At 44.6% G+C, this 23512-nt stretch overlaps 1 protein-coding gene across 1 annotated transcript in view; it reads left to right on the forward strand.

The window, feature by feature from the left end:
• Positions 1-584: 584 nt before the first annotated feature.
• The window catches only part of LOC121272247, a 131606-nt gene continuing 108678 nt past the window's right edge, over positions 585-23512 (forward strand). The window contains exons 1-6 of the mRNA XM_041178776.1: positions 585-875; positions 7599-7685; positions 11031-11093; positions 15180-15266; positions 17762-17848; positions 20312-20398. Of these exons, the coding sequence (XP_041034710.1) occupies positions 585-875; positions 7599-7685; positions 11031-11093; positions 15180-15266; positions 17762-17848; positions 20312-20398 (702 nt within the window). The remainder of the gene's footprint in view (positions 876-7598; positions 7686-11030; positions 11094-15179; positions 15267-17761; positions 17849-20311; positions 20399-23512) is intronic.

Raw genomic sequence — 23512 nt, forward strand, 5'->3', positions numbered from 1 at the left:
TGTTTTTTTTTTTCTTTTTTTTTCTTTGAGCATCTTTGTTAATCCATTGCAAAAATGTTGGAGATGGGTTGCTAGACTGCCTGGGGCAGGGTGGTTGAAGGTGGGAGCGCGAATGAACTCCAGGAATACATCCTGCCAGGGTTGGCAACCCTTGGAGTGGTCAGGCCGGCAAACTCATGGTGCCCATTGGCACCTCTCCATGGCTGGTCCAACTCACCGGGGAATGGCAACGAGCACAGTGGGTACAGCAGCAACCACCTTATGATTTCAAGTTCATAAGTTTTCCTTTCTTATATGTTTGTTTTGGCGCTTGTGTGTGCCTGTGCCCCTTTGAAATAATTTTTTTGAGGGGGAGGGGTGAAGAAAAGGACATTTTGAGCCTCCAACAGCAGAGGGCGCCACCTTATCTTCGGCTTTGGCCAGAAAAAACTATATATATATATATATATATATATATAGTTTATACAGCATTACAAAAGAAAACAGAGGAACTGAAAACAAACCTACCGCACCACCTCCCGACGACACTCGGTACACAAAGCAATCCAGGGCAGCGGCCTGAGAATCATTTGCCCCCAATAAATATGGCGCCGCGCCTGGCGCTGTGCCCGAAAAGAAAATGGCGGCAGGCGCCTGTGAGGGACCCACTCCTCCTCCGCAGTTTGCCCCTAACAAACATGGCGCCTGCCTCACCACCACCCCCACCCACCCCTTGCACGATGCGACGCCGGAACGATTGGGCGCCGGAAAATAAAATGGCGGCAGCCCGTGACCCCGCCCACCCGCCTCTAACCCTTGACCCCGCTCCTCCCCCCCCTCGTCCCACCCCCTCGAACTTTGGATTCGGCGCGAGCCAGGCAGGGTTGAAGAAAATGGTGAGTTGACCGGAAGGGGGGTTTCTGTTGGGTTTCGGGTTCGTGCTGCCTTTAACACCTTGGTCGTTTGCTTTTTTAAAAAAAAAATATATATAAAACATTTGCACGGGGCGGGGGAAAACACCGAGTCGATGGCGAGAATAATCATTTTGCCCCACCAACTCGCCATGTGAGTGAGCTCCTCGTCCTCGTCGCCGCAGGGAAGGAATTTGCATTGATTTAGCCTCAGGTCAGGCTCCAGGACTTCTCGCCAGCAATAAAATTTTTTTCATTCGCTCCTTTGAAATGCAGCCACTTGCTGCAAAGCAGGAGGCGCACAGCAAGATCCCACAATGCATGATTCTTCTCTTTTTTAAAAAAAAAAGCAATGTTCATTGAGGGATGAGTATTGGCCGGGAGATCAGATCATCAAAAAAAAACTTAGGTGAAGGGACAGAGAGTAAGGTATCCAAGGCATTACTATGGATTGAGAATGGTTAAGGTCCTAGCACTGATCCTTGCAGCGCTCCAGGAGTCATAGCCCGCCAACTTGAAAATGCCCCTTTCATCTCTATCTGCCCTGCTTCTCATCCGTCACCCTATCTGGTATCCGTGCCTATCTATAAGAACATAACATAGGAACATAAGAACGAGGAGCAAAAGTAGGCAATTCAGCCCCTCGAGCCTGCCCCGCCATCCCTCTCCCCATAACCTTTCAAGCCGTTACTAATTAAAAATCTGACGATCTCCTCCTCAAATTTATTCAGCGTCCCGGTATCCACTACACTTCGAGAAAAGTAATTCCTCCTCATCTCTGATTTAAATCTACCACCCCTTAGCCTAAAACGATGGCCTCTCATTCTAGAATGCCCTACAAGGGGAATCATCTGCTCCACGCCTTCTTTGTCTAACGCCTTTAGCATCTTACATACCTCAATTAGATCTCCTCTTGTCCTTATAAACTCTAGCGAGTATAGGCCTAAACCACTCCATCTCTCGTCATAAGACAAGCCCCGCATCTCTGGAATCAATCTTGTGAACCACCTCCAGTGCAACTACACCCTTCCTCAAGTAAGGAGACCAAAACTGCACAGTACTCCAGGTGCGGTCTCACCAATGCCTTGTACAGTTGCAACACCACTTCCCTATTTTTATACTCTAATCCTTTAGCAATAAATGCCAAAATTCCATTTACCTTCCTTTTAACCTGCTGTACCTGCATACTAGTGATTCATGCACGAGGACACCTAGATCCCTCTGCACTGAAGCATTCTGAAGTTTCTCTCCATTTAAATAATAAGTTGCCTTTTTACTCTTCCAACCAAAATGGAATACCTCATACTTATCCATCACCGCCCCCCCAACTCCACAAGTCTTTATCTTGTGTATGAACCTCTTCTGTGGCACCTTATCAAATACCTTTTGGCACCCCACCCATGTCCCACCTCTTCCAGCAGCGGCTGTGGGGTCTCTAATGTCCACCCCAGAGAGCAAGTGGGGCCTCGCTTTTCAAATCTCGCCCTCAAGAAGGCACCGCCATCAGTGTTGCGCTCCCTTGGTACTGCACTGGGAATGTCAGCCTGGATTATGGTGCTCAGGCTCAAACCCACGACCTTCTGGCTTGATCCTATGTACTGAGCCGTGGCTGACATCAAAGGAAGCCAGCCAGTCCAAGACAACTGAGGGTGCAACCCAGAAGATGCTGGCAGTGCAGAGCAGCTTGAGGGGAGTGAACTTGCAGGCTGAAATGTAACACTGCTACTCAAGAAAGGATGCAGAAAAAAAAACAATTACAGGTCAGTTAGCCTGACATTGGGTAGGTGCTGGAATCTAGTATTAAATAAATCATAACAATGCACTTAGAAAATTGGAACAACTCAGTTTTTTTTTTACAGAAAGGAAATCTTGTTTGACAAATTTGTTAGAAGGGTAGATAATGTGGAGCAGGTAGATGTATTACACTTGGATTTCCAAAAGGCATTTGATAAGGTGTCACAGAAGAGGTTACAAAAGCAAGATAAAGGTTCATGGAGTTGGGGGTGATACATAAGCATATATACAGGATTGGTTAACAGTTGGGAAGCAGAGTGGGTAGAGATAAATGGGGCGTTTTGAAGTTGGCAGGCTGTGTCTCGTGGAGTGCTGCAAGGATCAGTGCTGGGGCCTTCACTATTTTCAATCTACTAATGTCCTAGATACATTACTCTCTGTCTCTTCATCTAAGTTTTTTGATGATACAGAGCTAGGTGGGAACGCAAGCTGTGAGAAGGATGCAAAGAGAGATAGACAGGTTAAGTGAGTGGGGAACGAGGTGGCAGATGGAGTATAAGATGGGGAAGTGAGAGGTTATTCACTTTGGTCTTAAGAATAGAAAAGCAGAATTTTTTCTTTAAGAAGTGTGAAATTTTTAAATGGTGGATGTTCAGAGAGACTTGGGTGTCCGTGCAAAAATACATTTAGCATGCAGGTGCAGCAAGCAATTCGGAAAACAAACGGCATGTTGGCCTTTATTGCAAGGGGATTAGAGTACAGGAATAAAGAAGTCTTGCTGCAGTAGTACGGAGCTTTGGTGAGAACACACCTGGAATACTTTGTGTAGTTTTGGTCTCCATGTTTAAGAAAGGCTATGCTTGTACAGAGGATGTTGCAGCAAAGGTTCACAATATTGGTCCCTGAAGGTGAGAAGGTTGTCCTATGGTGAGAGTCTGAGTAAATTGGGCCTACGTTCTCTAAAGCTTAGAAGGATGAGAGATGATCTCATTGAAACATTCAAGATCATGAAGGGGCTTGACAGGGTAGTTGCTGAGATGATGTTTTCTTTGCCTGGGGAATTTAGAACAAAGGGTCACAGTCTCAGGATAAGGGGGGGTGATCATTTAGGACTGAGATGAGGAATTTCTTCACTCAGATGATTGTGAATCTTTGGAATGCTCAACCCCTGAAGATTGTGGATGCTCCATCACTGAATATATTTAAGGCTGGGATAGACGGGTCTCGAAATGTTAACTCTGTTTCTCCCTCTGCAGATGCTGCCAGACCTGCTGAGTATTTCCAGCATTTTCCGTTATTATTATTATTGGTCAGAACACCTACCCTTGGAATAAGTGCGATGCGATCTTCTAAAGCCAGCCATCTAGGCCCCCGTATGTTGGAGCTCCCCCTCTAAATCTCCCGACTCTCCCTCTTCATTTCAGTCAGTCCTTAAAATCTCTTTGGCCAAGCTTTGCATTAAAGGTGTGAGATAAATGAACATCGTTTATCTCTCAATAATCTTTTTTATTCAAATTGGAAATATAGTCCCTACCAACAGGTATGGGTCATTCAGCTTCTCAAACTTGCCCTGCCATTATAGAATCATAGAATGGTTACAGCAAGGAAACCATTGCTATCATTCACTGAGCAGAGGAGGAATCTTGAGCCATTCTTAAGAGGTTTATTCACATAACTCAGAGAGCACAGACTCCCTTTTCTTTCCCCCTCCACAGGTGGAAATTGGTTTGCCATAACCTTTCCCCAGTTAGTAAAGGACAACTACACTTCATTGTAATACAGTTGCACCATTTGGTCCTTCCTATATCTGCTGACCCTCTGCAAGAGCAACTCAGCTGGTCAAACTGCCCACCTTTTCTCCGTAGCCCGACAAATATTTTTTGTTATTCTCTCCTTTTTGTGAAGCCACGATTGAGCATGCCAACAGCACGTTCTCAGGCAGATCCTAACTAAACATGCTGCGTTTAAAAAAAAACAATAGGAATTCCGAAGAAAAACTTGTTTAGCCAGAGAGTGATGAGAATGAGAAACTTGCCACCACGGCACAGAGACGGTTGAGACGAATTTTATAGACGAGCTTCAGGAGAACCTAGATAGTAAGATTAGATCAAGGCCCATTGGTAATTCTGCTTTAATAAAAACAAAAAATTGCGGATGCTGGAAATCCAAAATAAAAACAGAATTACCTGGAAAAACTCAGCAGGTCTGGCAGCATGTGTTCTGTTGAATGGTCATGAGGACTCGAAACATCAACTCTTTTCTTCTCCGCCGATGCTGCCAGACCTGCTGAGTTTTTCCAGGTAATTCTGTTTTTGTTTTGATAATTCTACTTTGTTTATCTGCCTCTGATCCTTATCTTGATACAAAAGCCAAATAAAAGCAGAAATTGCTAAAAATACTCAGCAACTCAGCAGAGAGAAGCAGAGTTAACGTTTTGGGTCTGTAGTCTCCTCCACTCCCATAACCCTCTCAGATCTATGTGCCCCTCTAATTTTGGCTACTTAAGCTTTCCCGATTTTAATCACTGCACCATTGGAGGCCGGCTCGGCTAAAAGCTAAAGGCACTTTAGCTGCCTGGGCTCTAAACTCTGGAATATCCTCCCTATGCCTCTCCACTTTGCTTTCTTCCTTAAAGCCGATCTCTTTGACCAAGCTTTTGGTAACCTGACCTAATATCTCTTTATTTATTGCAAGGGGAATGGAATATAAAAGTAGGGAAGTTTTACTGTATCCATTCGGGGCCTTGGTGAGATCACATCTGGAATATTGTGTGCAGTTTTGGCCTCCTTATTTGAAAAAGGATATAATTGCGTTATAAGCAGTTCAGAGAAGGTTCACTCAACTCATTCCTGGTGTGAAGGGGTTATCTTACGAAGAAAGGTTATACAGGTTGGGTCTATACCCATTGGAGTACAGAAGAATGAGAGGTGATCTTATTGAAACATATTTGATCCTGAGGGGACTCAATAGGGTGGGTACCAGGAGGATTATTTCCTCTTGTGATGGAGACGAGAATGAGGGAACACAGTTTAAGAATAAGAGGACTCTTTTGGGGTGGAGATGAGAAAGTTTTTCTCTGAGAGTCATTAGTTTGTGGAATTCACTTCTACAGTGAGCAGTGGAGGCTGGGTCATTGGATAAGTTAGATAAGATTTTTGATCAACAAGGGAGTTGAAGGTTGTGGGGGACAAGCAGGAAGGTGGAGTTGAGACCACAATCCGATCAGCCATGATCTTATCGAATGCTGGAGCAGGCGCAAGGGGCTGAATGGCCTACTCTCAGTATCACAGGATCTTTACAGTACAAAAGGAGGCCATTTGGCCCATTGAGTCTGCACTGGCTCTCTGAAAGAGTATTCTACCTAGTCCCACTCTCCTGTCTTTTCCTCGTAACCTTGTATATCTCTCTTTTCAGGTAGCAATCCAATTCCCTTTTGAATACCTCCATCAAACCTGCCTCCACAACCCTTTCAGGAAGTTTGTTCCAGACTCCAGCCACCCTCTGGGTGAAAAAACTTTTCCTCACATCACATTTACTCCTTTTGCCAATTATTTTGAACCTGTGCCCTCTAGTTCTTGATGTTCTCATGAGTGGGAAGAGTTTCTCAATATTTACCCTGTTGAGTACCTCAAGCTCCTCTCAGTCTTCCTTTCTCCAAGGAAAAGAGTCCCAACCTCTTCAATCTATCCTCATCACTACAGTTCTTCATCCCAGGAATCATTCTTGTGAATCTCCTCTGTACTCTCCCTAATGCCTTCACATCCCTCCTCAAGTATGGTGCCCAGAACTGGACCCAGTACTCCAAGTGAGACCTAACTAGTGTCTTATACAAGTTCAACATGACTTCCTTACTCTTGTGCTTAATACCAGTGTTAATAAAGCCTAAGGTAATATATCCTTTATTAACTGCTCTCTCAACATGCCCTGCATCTTCAGTGACCGTTGTACATATACACTGAAGTTCCTCTGTTCCTGCACCCCCTTTATTTTATATTGCCTCACCATATCCTTTCTGCCGAAACAAATTACGTTCACAATTCTCTGCATTGAACCTCGTCTGCCCAATCCACCAACATGCCAATGTAGTTTTGAAACTCAAGACTACCCCCATCACAGTTGACAACATTTCCAATCTTCGTATCGTTGGCAAATTTTGAAATCATGCCCTGCACGCCACAGTCTAGGTCATTAATATATATCAGGAACAACAAGGGTCCCAACACTGAACCCCTGAGGAACTCCACTACAAACCTTCCTCCAATCTGAAAAACAACCATTAATCACTACTCTGTTTCCTGTCACTCAGCATGTGTCTTATCCAACTGCTTACTTTTCCTTTTATTTCATGACCTAGAATTTTGCTCACAAGTCTGTTGTGCAGCACTGTATCAAATGCCTTTTGAAAATCCATATACACCACATCAACAGCGTTTTCTTTATCAACCTTCTCTGTTACCTCAAAAAAACAGCAGCAAGATAGTGATTTTCCCTTGATGAATCCACACTGGCTTTCCTTAATTATCCTGCACTTGTCTAAGTTATTGATTTTGTCCCGTACTAGTTTCTAGAAGATTCCCCACCACAGAGATCAAGCTGACTGGCCTATAGTTGCTAACTTTATCCTTGCACCCCTTTTTGAACAAAGGTGTAACATTCGCAGGTCTCCAGCCCTCTGGCAACTCCCCTGTGTCTAAGGAAGACTGGAAGAGTGGCACTAGTGCCTCTGTAATTTCCACTCTGACTTCCCTCTTGCTCCTAAGTCCTATGTTACTCCGTGGCTTGGTGTCATACGTTGTTTTATAATGCTTCTGTGAAGCACCTTGAAATACTGCACTATATAAATATAAGTAGTTGTTGTGAAGTGTGTCACCTCCTTTAGTTGGAATAGAAATTAGACTCTAAGCCGAATTTGAGTTTCACTTCTCCAGAATCATTGCTGTGTTTGAAAATAAAGCTCTCTGAATTTCTGTGTAGGCCAGCAGGAGGCAGACTCTCCGCTGCAAGGTTTCTGTTTGCCCACCGGAGGGGGAGGCACAGCTGGACAAGAAGCCTAAAACACAGGTAAAGTCACTAACCCAGGTTCAACTTCTATCGACCTCCATTTCTCAGCACCCTTGTCACCACACCATGTAATGGTCACTATTCTCCCATTTTATAAAATGACACATTGTTTACAACACAGAAACTGGCATGACTGGTTTTGTGCTGTTTTTGATGCTCCCCACGAGCTCCATCTTGTCCGAACAACATAACCCTCTATTTCTTTCTCCCTGGTGTGTTTATCCAGCTTCCCCTTAAATGTATCTACACCATTCACCTCAACCATTCCAGTTGTAGCATGTTCCACGTTCTCAGCACTCTGAGTAAAGAATTTTCTCCTGAATTTCCCGATTGCATGTATTAGTGACTCTCTTATATTTATGATGGATGAATGCTGCTAAATGGATCAGCCCCCGGATGGCTGAGATTGAGAACTCATGGGGGAATTGCCATGAGGGTCCTGCATGTTAAAGGTAGCAAACTCTGCAGCTAGGTCACTGCGCTGCTTCCTAACTTCTAAAACACAAGACGTCCTGATTATAAGAGGTCTTGAGTTGCAGTGGGTAGCATCTCTGCCTCTGAGCCAGAAGCTCTAGGTTCAAGATCCACCCAAAGACTTGAAGGCCAAGGAAGGTGTGTCCATAACATGGCAAAGCAGGCTGAGTATCAACCTGTAGATCCTTGCAGGGGGAGGACTGGTTGGCTCGGTTGTATGGCCAGTGTGGATCAAATTGGTGCCAGCAGCACTGGTTTCGATCCCTGTTTTGGCTGGGGTGGATTCGGGACCTGTCTTCTTGCCCTACCTGTGGTGAGATCGTGGTGCGGTGGGTCAGACCGCCTTCGGGCAGATAAATGATGAAGGTGCCCTTGATCCCTTCATTTGAGGGGGCTCCACTATTTATGCAGGTCCCTGAAGACCCCTGGTGGAGGGAAGGCCATGGCTTCAGCGAGAGGGGCTGGTTTCAGCCTTTGTGCAGTTAGCACTGAAATATTTGTTTAACTAATTCCTGGGATGTGAGTGTCACTGGCAAGGCCAGCATTATATCCGCTCTCTAATAGCCCTAAAGTGAGTGGCTTGCTAGGCTAGTCAGAGGGCAGTTAAGGGTCAGTCATATTGCAGTGGACCACATGTAGGCCAGACTGGATAAGCGTAGCAGAGTCCCTTCCCTGAAGGCTATTAGTGAACCAGATGGGTTATTATGTCCATCCAATATTTTAATGGACACCGCTACTGATATTAGCTTAAAATTCCAGCTTTATTTTTTCAACTGAATTTAAATTCAGCACGCTGGATTGTTCATCCAGTAATGTACATACTGAACCTCTCCCCCACCGTCCCCTCGCCCTCTGCTCCCCCCCACTCCCAGTGTAAGAGATGAGTTTGGCCATGCTGTGACACAATGTCTGCTGTGCACACTGCTGAAAGACCAGACCACCCCAGAGTCACTACCACCTGTCTGCCCAGAGCTTAGCTGCGGTATGTATGCCACATTCGGTCCTAGTGCCCCTGGGTTAAGCAGGAGAAAATTTAACCAGAGTTGGTATTCCTGCATTGATTTTCACTGACCCTATCTGATTGGTGTGCGTGAACACGAGGGTCAGGTTACAATAGGCCCAAGCTTGCCTGTGGTGCCTGCCACAGTCGAAGAGCAGTCATGCACTGCTTAGGCTTGCATGTGAATAATAATAGCCCTCTCGTGCAAGGCACTGGGGGTTGCCAGCATCCATGTGATGTATCCTAAGAAGAGTTGGTGCTTTAGGAGAACTTTTATCTATGCTACAAGTATGCAGGGGAGTAAATTTATGAACTTTGTCCTAGAGTGTTGAAGAAGGTGACTGTAGAGATAGTGGATGCATTGGTGGTTACCTTTCAAAATTCTATAGATTCTGGAAAGATTCCTGCAGACTAGAAAGTAACAAATGTGACCTCACTATTTAAGGAGGTAGGGAGAAAAGAGAACTACATTCCTGTTAGTTTGACATCAGTAGCAGGGAAAATGTTAGAATCTATTAAAAAGATGTAAAAGCTGGACTTTTATAAAGGAATGGTAAAATTGGGCAGGGTCAGCATGGATTTATGAAAGGGAAATCATGGTTGCCAAATTTGTTGGGGTTTTTTGAGAATGTTACTTGTAGCATAAATAAAGGAGAACCAGTGGATGTGGTGTATTTGGATTTTCAGAAAGCTTTTGATAAGATTCTACATAGGAGGTTAGTAAAACAAAATCAGAGCGCATGGGATTGGGGTCATATACTGATAGGGATTGAGAATTGGTTAACAGACAGGAAACAGAGTAGGAATAAACAGGTCACTCTCAGGTTGGCAAGCTGTGACTAGTGGGGTACCACAAGGACCAGTGCTGGGCCCACAGCTGTTCACAGTCTATTTAAATGATTTGGATGTGGGGAATCAAATGTATTATTTACAAATTTGCTGATAACACTAAACTAGGCGGAAACGTAAGTTGTGAGGATGATTCAAGGGGATTTGAACAGGCTAATTGAGTGGGCAAGTACACAGCAGGTGGAATATAATGTGAATAAGTGTGAAGTTATCCACCTTAGTAGAAAAAGCAGAAAAGCAGAGTGTTTCTTCAATGATGAGAGTTTGGGAAATGTTGATGTCCAAAGGGACCTGGGTGTCCTTGTTCATGAATTACTAAAAGCCAGCATGCAGGTGCAGCAAGCAAATAGGAAGACAAAAGGTATATTGGCCTTCATCGCAAGGAGATTTGAGTCCAGGAGTAAAGACGTTTTGCTGCAATTGCATAGAGCCTTGATGATACCACACCTGCAGTAATGTGCACAGGTTTGGACTCCTTATCGAAGGAAGGATATACTTGCCATAGAGAGAATTCTTCAGACTAATCCATGGTACAGCGGGATTGTCTGGAGGAGAGACTGAGGAAACTGGAGATTTGAAAAATAAGAAGTAATCTCATTGAAAAATTACAGGGCATGACAAGGTAGATGTGGATAGGGTGTTACCCCTCAGTGGTGGTCTAAAACCAGGGTACGAAGGCTCAGAATAAGGGGTAGGCCATTTAAGACTGCGATGAGGAGGAATTTCTTCACAGAGGATGGTGAATCTTTGGAATTCTCTTCCTCAAAGAATCTCAGTCACTGAGCATATTGAAAACAGAGATCAATAGATGTCTGGATACTAATGACATCAAGGGATATGGGGATAGCGGGGAAAAATAGCAAAGAGGTAGATGATCGGCCAAGATCTGTTTAAATGGTGGAGCGGGCTCGTTGGGCTGAATGGCCTAATCCTGTTTCTGTGTTCCTAAATTGCTAGAGGGGATGGTGGGAGAGAAATATGTTGTGTGCCTTGTAGTTAACCAAGATCTGATTTATTTTCAGCCTCCCACTGATGCCTTGCAACGTATTCGATTTACGAGGAGTACATCTAAGAAAGCAGAAGAGGTAAGGTGTCTATTGAACACATCTCCCTTCTTAAAGAAACCGGCCGTTCGGCCCAGCTGCTCCATGTTGATGTTTATGCTCCATTGCAGCCTCTTCCCACAATACTCCTTCTCACCCCATCAGCCTATCCTTCTATTCCCTTCTACCTAATGTACTGTCTAGCTTCCCCTTAACTACATCTACATTATTCGCCTCAATTTTTAAAATTTATTCATTCATGGGATATGGGCAAAGCTCATGTTTGTTGACCATTCCTCATTGCCCTTAGACTGAGTGGCTTGCATGGCCATTCCAGAGGGCATTTAAGAGTCAACCACATTGCTGTGGGTCTGGAATCACATGTAGGCCAGATCGGATAAAAATGGCAGATTTCCTTCCCTAAATGATATTAGTGAACCAGTTGGGTTTTTATGACAATCAATGATAGTTTCGTGGTCACCATTACTGAGATTAGTTTTCAATTCCAGATTTTGCTTTTTATTAATTGAGTTTAAATTCCACCAGCTGCTGTGGAGGGATTTGAACCCATGCCCTGAGAGCATTAGCCTGGGACTCTGGGTTATTAGCCCAGTGACATTACTACTCCCTGTGTTAGTGAGTTTCGCATTCTCACCACTCTCTGGGTGAAGAGGTTTCTCCTGAATTCGTGATTGGAGTTATTGGTGACAGAAATAATTATGAATTATAGTTCTGGTCCCCTCCACAATTGGAAACATTTTCTCTGCATCTGCCCTATCAAACCCCTTTATAACATTAAAGACCTTTGTCAGGTCGCCCTTCCGTCTCTTTTCTGGCGAAAAGAGATGCAGACTGTTCATCAGCTCCTGATGGGTATAACCTCTCTCTTCTTATATCATTCGAGTAAACTTTTTTTTGGACTTTCTATATACTACCTGTAATCTGGAGACCAGAGCTCTTCACAGTGTGCCCTAATCAAAGTTTTGTACAAGTTTAACAGAACTTTTCTGCTTTTCAGTTCTCTAGTTATGAGCCGCAGTGTTTTGTTTTCTATTATGATTAGATTGACATTTAGTGATTTCAGTATTTGAGCCCCAGATCCTTCTGCACCTCTATCCCACTGAGAGAATTATTTTCCAAGGAGTATGTGGCCCCCTTATCCTTGCTAACAAAATGTACAGCCTCGCGCTGATCTATTGCGAGGAGAGGCACAAAGCATGACCTTGATGTTGCAATAAGTACAGAGTAGGCATGCTTTCACTTTAGAAGGGAGACTGACAGGTGCAAAGTATTTATTAATGGGGAGGGTGATGTAAGTGTGTAGTGAAGGGAACGGAGTGAGAACAGGTAACCTAGGAGTTGCGGATTTACCACTCTGCACCAATCAAAATGGTAAATACAATATTGGAGAGACACAGCTTAAAAAAAGTGGTACGTAAGTTTGTCGAGGATTTACATTGCACTGATAAGTGCTCACTCTGTGGTCGCCACTCTTCAAAAGGAGTCATAGTTGAGATTGTTGCAAAGAACAAGAGTGGTCCCAAATGTAAATGTAATTTCCGATGTTCCTTCTTGTAAATGTAATCTCTGAGAGATTAGAGAAGCCTAAACCTTACAGCCTTGAGAGTAAGTGGTTAGGAGGGCCAAATGGAATAATTAGAAATACATTTATATAATGCTTTTCTTGACCACTGGACACCTCAAAGTGGTTTGCAGCCAATGAAGTACTTTTTGAAGTGTAGTCACTGTTGTGCTGTAGGAAACGTGGCAGCCAATTTCCGTGCAGCAAACAGCAATGTGATAATGACCAGTTAGATAATCTGTTTTTGTAATGTTGATTGAGGGATATATATTGGCCAGGACACCGAGGGTAATTCCCCTGCTCTTTTTTGAAATAGTGCCCTGGGATCTTTTATATCCCTAAAGGTAGATGGGGCCTTGGTTAACATTTCACCTGGCAGCAGGCATCTCCAACATTCTAGTGTGGTAGTGCAGCCCTCCCTCAGTATCAGCTTTCATTTTGTGATCAAGTCCTGGAGTGGGGCTTGAACCCGGAACCGTGACTCAGAGGCGAGATGCTACCCACTGAGCCACAACTGACATGAAATCGCTTTAGCTATATCCTGCATATTGCAGTAAGCCAAGTTAAGCCATTAGGAAGCAGAGCATCAATTTATATATTTAAAACTGAGACACGAGAGTTTATGTTTTTCAAAGACTGCTAATTCCTTGGGATTGGCCGGGTAAAATGGTGGAATGACGTCTTGGGTGGAGGTGGGTCCAAGATTCATGCACGAGGACATCCAGGTCCCTCTGCACTGAAGCATTCTGAAGTTTCTCTCCATTTAAATAATAAGTTGCCTTTTTATTCTTCCGACCAAAATGGATAACCTCACACTTATTCATCACCGCCCTGCAACTCCACAAGTCTTTATCTTGTGTATGAACCTCTTCTGTGGCACCTTATCAAATGCCTTTTGGCACCTCACCCACGCCCCACCTCTTCCAGCAGCGGCTGTGGGGTCTCTAATGTCCACCCCAGAGAGCAAGTGGTACCTCTGTTTTCAAATCTCGCCCACCGCCTTCAGTGTTGCGCTCCCTTGGTACTGCGCCGGGGGTGTCAGCCTGGATTATGGTGCTCCAAGGTTCTGGAGTGAGGCTCAAACCCATGACCTGCTGGCTTGATCCTATGCACTGAGCCGTGGCTGACATCAAAGGAAGCCTGCCAGTGCGAGACAACTGAGGGTGCAGCCCAGAAGATGCTGGCAACTCAGAGCAACTTGAGGGGAGTGAACTTGCAGGCCAGAATGTAACACTGCTACTCAAGAAAGGATGCAGAAAAAAACAGGAGAATTATAGGTCAGTTAGCCTGACATTGAGTAGGTGCTGGAATCTAGTATTAAAGAAGTCATAACAATGCACTTAGAAAATTGGAACAAGTCAGTTTTTTTACAGAAAGGAAATCTTGTTTGACAAATTTGTTAGAAGGGTAGATAATGAGGAACAGGTAGATGTATCACACTAGATTTCCAAAATGCATTTGATAAGGTGCCAAAAAAGAGGTTAAAAAAGCAAGATAAAGGCTCATGGAGTTGGGGGTGATACATAAGCATATATACAGGGTTGGTTAACAGATGGAAACAGAGTGGGTAGAGATAAATGGGGCATTTTGAAGTTGGCAGGCTGTGTCTCGTGGAGTGCTGCAAGGATCAGTGCTGGGGCCTTCACTATTTTCAATCTAAATGTCCTAGATACATTACTTTCTGTCTCATCCTCTAACTTTTTTGATGATACAGAGCTAGGTGGGAACGCAAGCTGTGAGAAGGATGCAAAGAGAGATAGACAGGTTAAGTGAGGGAGAACGAGTTGGTAGATGGAGTATAAGGTGGGGAAGTGAGAGGTTATTCACTTTGGTCTTAAGAACAGAAAAGCAGGATTTTTTTTAAAGAAGTGTGAAATTTTTAAATGGTGGATGTTCAGAGAGACTTGGGTGTCCGTGCAAAAATACATTTGGCATGCAGGTGCAGCAAGCAATTCGGAAAACAAAGGGCATGTTGGCCTTTATTGCAAGGGGATTGGAGTACAGGAATAAAGAAGTCTTGCTGCAGTAGTATGGAGCTTTGGTGATGCCACACTGGAATACTGTGTGTAGTTTTGGTCTCCATGTTTCTCCATCTCCACAATACTGTGTGATTATTGATTTTATCCTGTACTAGTTTCTAGAAGTTTCCCCACCACTGAGGTCAAACTGATTGGCCTGTAGTTGCCAACTTTATCCTTGCACTCCTTTTAGAACAAGGGTGTAACATTCGCATGTCTCCAGCCCTCTGGCACCTCCCCTGTGTCTAAGGAAGACTGGAAGAGTGTCACTAGTGCCTCTGTAATTTCCACTCTCACTTCCCTCCTGCTCCTAAGTCCTACGTTCCTCCATGGCTTGGTGTCATACTTTGTTATATAATGCTTCTGTGAAGCACCTTGAAGTACTGTGCTATATAAGTATAAGTAGTTGTTGCAAAGTGTGTCACCTCCTTTAGTCAGAAGAGAGATTAGACTCTGAGCCGAATTTGAGTTTCACTTCTCCAGAATCATTGCTGCGTTTGAAAGTAAACTCTCTGAATTTCTGTGTAGGCCAGCAAGAGGGAGACTCTGCACTGCAAGGATTCTGATTGCCCACTGGAGGGGGAGGCACAGCTGGACGAGAAGCCAAAAATACAGGTAAAGGCACTAACCCAGGTTCAACTTCTATCCACCTCCATTTCTCAGCACCCTTGTCACCACACCATGTAATGGTCACTATTCTCCCATTTTATAAAATGACACATTGTTTACAACACAAAAACTGGCAAGACTGGTTTTGTGCTGTTTTCGATGCTCCCCACGAGCTCCATCTTGTCCGAACAACGTAACCCTCTATTCCTTTCTCCCTGGTGTGTTTATCCAGCTTCCCCTTAAACGTATCTACATCGTTCTCCTCAACCACTCCCTATGGTAGCATGTTCCATGTTCTCAGTACTCTGAGTAAAGAAGTTTCTCCTGAATTTCCCGATTGCATGTATTAGTGACTGTTTTATTTTCATGATGTATAAATGCTGCTGATTGGATCAGCCCCCCGGATGGCTGAGGTTGAGAATTCTCATGGGGGAATTGCGATGAGGGTCCTGCATGTTAAAGGTAGCAAACTCTGCAGCTAGGTCACTGCGCCACTTCCTAATAACTTCTAAAACACAAGATGTCCTGATTCTAAAGTTGCAGTGGGTAGCATCCCTGCCTCTGAGCCAGAAGCTCCAGTTTCAAGTCCCACCTAAAGACTTGAAGGCCAAGGATGCTGTGTTCATAACATGGCCAAACAGATTGAGTGTCAACCTGTAGATCCTTGCAGGGGGAGGTCTGGTTGGCTTGGTTGTATGGCCAGTGTGGATCAAATTGGTGCCAGCAGTACTGGGTCCGATCCCTGTTCTGGCTGGGGTGGATTCGGGACCTGTCTCCTTGCCCTACATGTGGTGAGATCGTGGTGCTGTGGGTACGACCGCCTTCGGGCAGAGAAATGAAGAAGGTACCCTTGATCCCTTCATTTGAGGGGGCTCCACTATTTATGCAGGTCCCTGAAGACCCCTGGTGAAGGGAAGGCCATGGCTTCAGCGAGAGGGGCTGTTTTCAGCCTTTGTGCAGTTAGCACTGAAATTTTTGTTTAACTAATTCCTGGGATGTGGGTGTCACTGGCAAGGCCGGCATTATATCCTATCTCTAATAGCCCTAAAGTGAGTGGCTTGCTGGGCTAGTCAGAGGGCAGTTAAGGGTCAGTCACATTGCAGTGGACCACACGTAGGCCAGACTGGATAAGCGTAGCAGAGTCCCTTCCCTGAAGGCTATTAGTGAACCAGATGAGTTATTATGTCCATCCAATAGTTTAATGGACACCGCTACTGATATTAGCTTTATATTCCAGCTTTATTTTTGCAACTGAATTTAAATTCAAGACTCTGGATTGCTCATCCAGTAATGTAGATACTGAACCTCTCTCTCCCCCACCCCCGCACCCCCCCACATTCGGTCCTAGTGCCCCTGGGTTCAGCAGGAGAGAATTTAATCAGGGTTCCTATATTGTTTTTCACTGACCCTATCTGATAGGTGTGCGCGAACACGGGCGTCAGGTTACAATAGGCCCAAGCTTGCCTGTGGTGCCTGCCACAGTCGAAGAGCAGTCATGCACTGCTTAGGCTTGCATGTGAATAATAATAGCCATCTTGGGCAAGGCACAGGGGGTTGCCAGCATCCATGTGATGTATCCTAAGAAGAGTTGGTGCTTTAGGAGAACTTTATCTATGCTACAGGTATGTAGGGGAGTAAATTTATGAGCTTCATCCTAGGGTGTTGAAGAAGGTGACTGTAGAGATAGTGGATGCATTGGTGGTTACCTTTCAAAATTCTATAGATTCTGGAAAGGTTCCTGCAGACTAGAAAGTTACAACTCTAACCCCACTATTTAAGGAGGAAGGGAGCAAAAAGAGCTACAGACCTGTTAGTTTGACGTCAATAGCAGGGAAAAATGTTAGAATCTATTAAAAGGATTTGATAACTGGACTTTTATAAAGGAATGGTAAAATTGGGCAGAGTCAACATGGATTTATGAAAGGTAAATCGTGGTTGCCAAATTTGTTGGGGTTTTTTGAGAATGTTACTTGTAGCATAAATAAAGGAGAACCTGTGGATGTGGTGTATTTGGATTTTCAGAAAGCTTTTGATAAGACTCTACATAGGAGGTTAGTAAAACAAAATTTGGGCACATGGGATTGGGGTCATATACTGATAGGGATTGAGAATTGGCCACTGAGGTCAAACTGATTGGCCTGTGGTTGCCAACTTTATCCTTACACCCCTATTTGAACAAAAGTGTAACATTCACAGGTCTCCAGCCCTCTGGCACCTCCCCTGTGTCTAAGGAAGACTGGAAAAGTGTCACTAGTGCCTCTGTAATTTCCACTCTCACTTCCCTCCTGCTCCTAAGTCCTATGTTCCTCTGTGGCTTGGTGTCACACTTTGTTATATAATGCTTCTGTGAAGCACCTTGAAATTCTGCGCTATATAAATATAAGTAGTTGTTACAAAGTGTGTCACCTCCTTCAGTTGGAAGAGCGATTAGACTCTAAGCCTCATTTGAATTTCACTTCTGCAGAATTATTGCTGCGTTTGAAAGTAAACTCTCTTTGTAGGCCAGCGAGAGGGAGACTCTGCACTGCAAGGTTTCTGATTGCCCACCGGAGGGGGAGGCACAGCTGGAAGAGAAGCCTAAAATAGAGGTAAAGTCACTAACGCAGGTTCAACTTCTATCCACCTCCATTTCTCAGCACCCTTGTCACCACACCATGTAATGGTCCCTATTCTCCCATTTTATAAAATGACACATTGTTTACAACACAAAAACTGGCAAGACTGGTTTTGTGCTGTTTTCGATGCTCGCCACGAGCTCCATCTTGTCCGAACAACGTAACCCTCTATTCCTTTCTCCCTGGTGTGTTTATCCAGCTTCCCCTTAAATGTATCTACATCGTTCACCTCAACCACTCCCTATGGTAGCATGTTCCACGTTCTCGGCATTCTGAGTAAAGAAGTTTCTCCTGAATTTCCCGATTGCATGTATTAGTGACTGTCTTATTCTCATGATGTATAAATGCTGCTGAAGGGATCAGCCCCCGGATGGCTGAGGTTGAGAATTCTCATGGGGGAATTGCCGTGAGGGTCCTGCATGTTAAAGGTAGCAAACTCTGCAGCTAGGTCACTGCGCCACTTCCTAACTTCTAAAACACAAGATGTCCTGATTATAAGAGTTGCAGTGGGTAGCATCCCTGCCTCTGAGCCAGAAGCTCCAGGTTCAAGTCCCACCCTAAGACTTGAAGGCCAAGGATACTGTGTTGATAACATGGCCAAACAGGTTGAGTATCAACCTGTAGATCCTTGCAGGGGAGGACTGGTTGGCTCGGTTTTATGGCCAGTGTGGATCAAATTGGTGCCAGCACTACTGGGTCTGATCCCTGTTCTGGCTGGCGTGGATTCAGGACCTGTCTCTTTGCCCTACCTGTGGTGAGATCGTGGTGCTGTGGGTTCGACTGCCTTCGGGCAGAGAAATGAAGAAGGTGCCCTTGATCCCTTCATTTGAGGGGGCTCCACTATTTATGCAGGTCCCTGAAGACCCCTGGTGAAGGGAAGGCCATGGCTTCAGCGAGAGGGGCTGGTACAGCCTTTGTGCAGTTAGCACTGAAATTTTTGTTTAACTGATTCCTGGGATGTGGGTGTCACTGGCAAGGCCGGCATTATATCCGCTCTCTAATAGCCCTAAAGTGAGTGGCTTGCCGGGCTAGTCAGAGGGCAGTTAAGGGTCAGTCACATTGCAGTGGATCACATGTAGGCCAGACTGGATAAGCGTAGCAGAGTCCCATCCCTGAAGGCTCTTAGTGAACGAGATAGGTTATTGTGTTCATACAATAGTTTAATGGACACCGCTACTGATATTAGCTTTATATTCCAGCTTTATTTTTGCAACTGAATTTAAATTCAAGACTCTGGATTGCTCATCCAGTAATGTAGATACTGAACCTCTCTCTCCCCCACCCCCGCACACCCCCACATTCGGTCCTAGTGCCCGTGGGTTCAGCAGGAGAGAATTTAATCAGTGTTCCTACATTGTTTTTCACTGACCCTATCTGATAGGTGTGCGTGAACACGGCCATCAGGTTACAATAGGCCCAAGCTTGCCTGTGGTGCCTGCCACAGTCGAAGAGTAGTCATGCACTGCTTAGGCTTGCATGTGAATAATAACAGCCCTCTCGGGCAAGGCACTGGGGGTTGCCAACATCCATGTGATGTATCCTAAGAAGAGTTGATGCTTTAGGAGAACTTTATCTATGCTACAAGTATGTAGGGGAGTAAATTCATGAGCTTCGTCCTAGAGTTTGAAGAAGGTGATTGAATAGATAGTGGATGCTTTGGTGGTTCCTGCAGACTAGAAAGTTGCAAATGTAACCCCACTATTTAAGGAGGAAGGGAGAAAAGAGAACTACAGATCTGTTAGTTTGACATCAATAGCAGGGGAAAATGTTAGAATCTATTAAAAGGATGTGGTAACTGGACTTCTATAAAGGAATGGTAAAATTGGGGCAGGGTCAACATGGATTTATGAAAGGGAAATCATGGTTGCCAAATTTGTTGGGGCTTTTTGAGAATGTTACTTGTAGCATAAATAAAGGAGAACCAGTGGATGTGGTGTATTTTGATTTTCAGAAAGCTTTTGATAAGTCTCTACATAGAAGGTTAGTAAAACAAAATTCGGGCGCATGGAATTGGGGTCATGTACTCATAGGGATTGAGAATTGGCCACTGAGGTCAAACTGATTGGCCTGTAGTTGCCAACATTATCCTTACATCCCTTTTTGTACAAGGGTGTAACATTCGCAGGTCTCCAGCCCTCTGGCACCTCCCCTGTGTCTAAGGAAGACTGGAAGAGTATCACTAGTGCCTCTGTAATTTCCATTCTCACTTCTCTCCTGCTCATAAATCCTATGTTCCTCCATGGCTTGGTGTCATACTTTGTTTTATAATGCTTCTGTGAAGCACCTTGAAATACTGCGCTATTTCAATATAAGTAGTTGTTATAAAGTGTGTCACCTCCTTCAGTCGGAAGAGAGATTAGACTCTAAGCCGAATTTGAATTTCACTTCTGCAGAATTATTGCTGCGTTTGAAAGTAAACTCTCAATTTCTGTGTAGGATAGCGAGAGGGAGACTCTGCACTGCAAGGTTTCTGATTGCCCACCGGAGGGGGAGGCACAGCTGAACGAGAAGCCTAAAAAACAGGTAAAGTCCCTAAACCCGATTCAACTTCTATCCACCTCCATTTCTCAGCACCCTTGTCACCACATCATGTAATGGTCACTATTCTCCCATTTTATAAAATGACACACCATGTACAACACAGAAACTGGCAACACTGGTTTTGTGCTGTTTTCGATGCTCCCCACTAGCTCCACCTTGTCCGAACAACGTAACCGTCTATTCTTTTGTCCCTAGTGTGTTTATCCAGCTTCCTCTTAAACGTATCTACACCATTCACCTCAACCACTCCCTATGGTAGCATGTTCCATGTTCTCAGTACTCTGAGTAAAGAAGTTTCTCCTGAATTTCCCGATTGCATGTATTAGTGACTTGCTTATTTTCATGATGTATAAATGCTGCTGAATGGATCAGCCCGGATGGCTGAGGTTGAGAATTCTCATGGGGGATTTGCCATGAGGGTCCTGCATGTTAAAGGTAGCAAACTCTGCAGCTCGGTCACTGCGCCACTTCCTAACTTCTGAAACACAAGATGTCCTGATTATAAGAGTTGCAGTGGGTAGCGTCCCTGCCTCTGAGCCAGAAGCTCCAGGTTCAAGTCCCACCCCAAGACTTGAAGGCCAAGGATACTGTGTTGATAACATGGCCAAACAGGTTGAGTATCAACCTGTAGATCCTTGCAGGGGAGGACTGTTTGGCTGAGTTGTATGGCCAGTGTGGATCAAATTGGTGCCAGCAGTACTTGGTCTGATCCCTGTTCTGGCTGGCGTGGATTCAGGACCTGTCTCCTTGCCCTACCTGTGGAGAGATCGTGGTGCGGTGGGTCAGACCGCCTTCGGGCAGAGAAATGAAGAAGGTGCCCTTGATCCCTTCATTTGAGGGGGCTCCACTATTTATGCAGGTCCCTGAAGACCCCTTGTGGAGGGAAGGCCATGGCTTCAGCGAGAGGGGCTGTTTTCAGCCTTTGTGCAGTTAGCACTGAAATTTTTGTTTAACTAATTCCTGGGTTGTGAGTGTCACTGGCAAGGCCAGCATTATATCCGATCTCTAAAAGCCTGAAAGTGAGTGGCTTGCTGGGCTAGTCAGAGGGCAGTTAAGGGTCAGTCATATTGCAGTGTAGGCCAGACAGGATAAGCGTAGCAGAGTCCCATCCCTGAAGGCTCTTAGTGAACGAGATGGGTGAATATGTCCATCCAATAATTTAATGGACACCGCTACTGATACTAGCTTTATATTCCAGCTTTATTTTTGCAACTGAATTTAAATTCAAGACTCTGGATTGCTCATCCAGTAATGTAGATACTGAACCTCTCTCTCCCCCACCCCCGCACCCCCCACATTCGGTCCTAGTGCCCCTGGGTTCAGCAGGAGAGAATTTAACCCGGCTTGGCATTCCTACATTGTTTTTCACTGACCCTATCTGATAGGTGTGCGTGAACACGGGCGTCAGGTTACAATAGGCCCAAGCTTGCCTGTGCTGCCTGCCACAGTCGAAGAGCAGTCATGCACTGCTTAGGCTTGCATGTGCATAATAATAGCCCTCTCGTGCAAGGCACTGAGGTTTACCAACATCCATGCGATCTATCCGAAGAAGAGTTGGTGCTTTAGGAGAACTTTATCTATGCTACAAGTATGTAGGGGAGTAAATTTACGAGCTTTATCCTAGAGTGTTGAAGAAGGTGACTGTAGAGATAGTGGATGCATTGGTGGTTACCTTTCAAAATTCTATCGATTCTGGAAAGGTTCCTGCAGAGTAGAAAGTAACAAATGTAACCCCACTATTTAAGGATGTAGGGAGAAAAAATAACTACAGACCTGTTAGTTTGACATCAGTAGCAGGGAAAAATGTTAGAATCTATTAAAAGGATTTGATAACTGGACTTTTATAAAGGAATGGTAAAATTGGACAGGGTCAACATGGATTTATGAAAGGGAAATCATGGTTGCCAAATTTGTTGGGGTTTTTTGAGAATGTTACTTGTAGCATAAATAAAGGAGAACCAGTGGATGTGGTGTATTTGGATTTTCAGAAAGCTTTTGATAAGACTCTACATAGGAGGATAGTGACACAAAATTTGGGTGCATGGGATTGGGGTCATATACTGATAGGGATTGAGAATTGGTTAACAAACAGGAAACAGAGTAGGAATAAATGGGTCATTCTCAGGTTGGCAGGCTGTGACTAGTGGGGTACCACAAGGACCAGTGCTGGGCCCACAGCTGTTCACAGTCTATATAAATAATTTGGATGTGGGGAATCAAATGTATTATTTACAAATTTGCTGATCACACAAAACTGGGCGGAAATGTAAGTTGTGAGGAGGATTTAAGGAGGCTTCAAGGGGATTTGAACAGGCTAATTGAGTGGGCAAGTACACAGCAGGTGGAATATAATGTGAATAAGTGTGAAGTTATCCACCTTGATAGAAAAAACAGAAAAGCAGAGTGTTTCTTCAATGAGGAGAGTTTGGGAAGTGTTGATGTCCAAAGGGACCTGGGTGTCCTTGTTCATGAATTACTAAAAGCCAGCATGCAGGTGCAGCAAGCAAATAGGAAGACAAAAAGTATGTTGGCCTTCATCGCAAGGAAATTTGAGTCCAGGAGTAAAGACGTTTTGCTGCAATTGCATAGAGCCTTGATGATACCACACCTGCAGTAATGTGCACAGGTTTGGAATCCTTATTGAAGGAAGAATGTACATGCCATAGAGAGAATTCATCAGCCTAATCCATGGTACAGCGGGATTGTCTTGAGGGTAGACTGAGGAAACTGGAGCTTTTGCAGAATATGAAGTAATCTCATTGAAAACTTACAGGGAATGACAAGGTAGATGTGAATAGGGTGTTTCCCCTGAGTGGTGGGTCTGGACCCAGGGGATGCAGTCTCAGAATAAGGGGTAGGCCATTTAAGACTGAGATGAGGAGGAATTTCTTCACAGAGGATGGTGAATTTTTGGAATTCTCTTCCTCAGAGGGCTGTGGAATCTCAATCACTTAGCATATTCAAGACAGAAATCAGTAGATTTCTGGATACTAATGACATCAAGGGATATGGCATTGAGGGAGATGATCAGCCATGATCTGTTTGAATGTGGAGCAGGCTTGATGGGCGGAATGGCCTAGTCCTGTTTCTATGTTC

Source organism: Carcharodon carcharias, chromosome 33, assembly GCF_017639515.1.
Source record: "Carcharodon carcharias isolate sCarCar2 chromosome 33, sCarCar2.pri, whole genome shotgun sequence".
NCBI classification, from domain to species: domain Eukaryota; kingdom Metazoa; phylum Chordata; class Chondrichthyes; order Lamniformes; family Lamnidae; genus Carcharodon; species Carcharodon carcharias.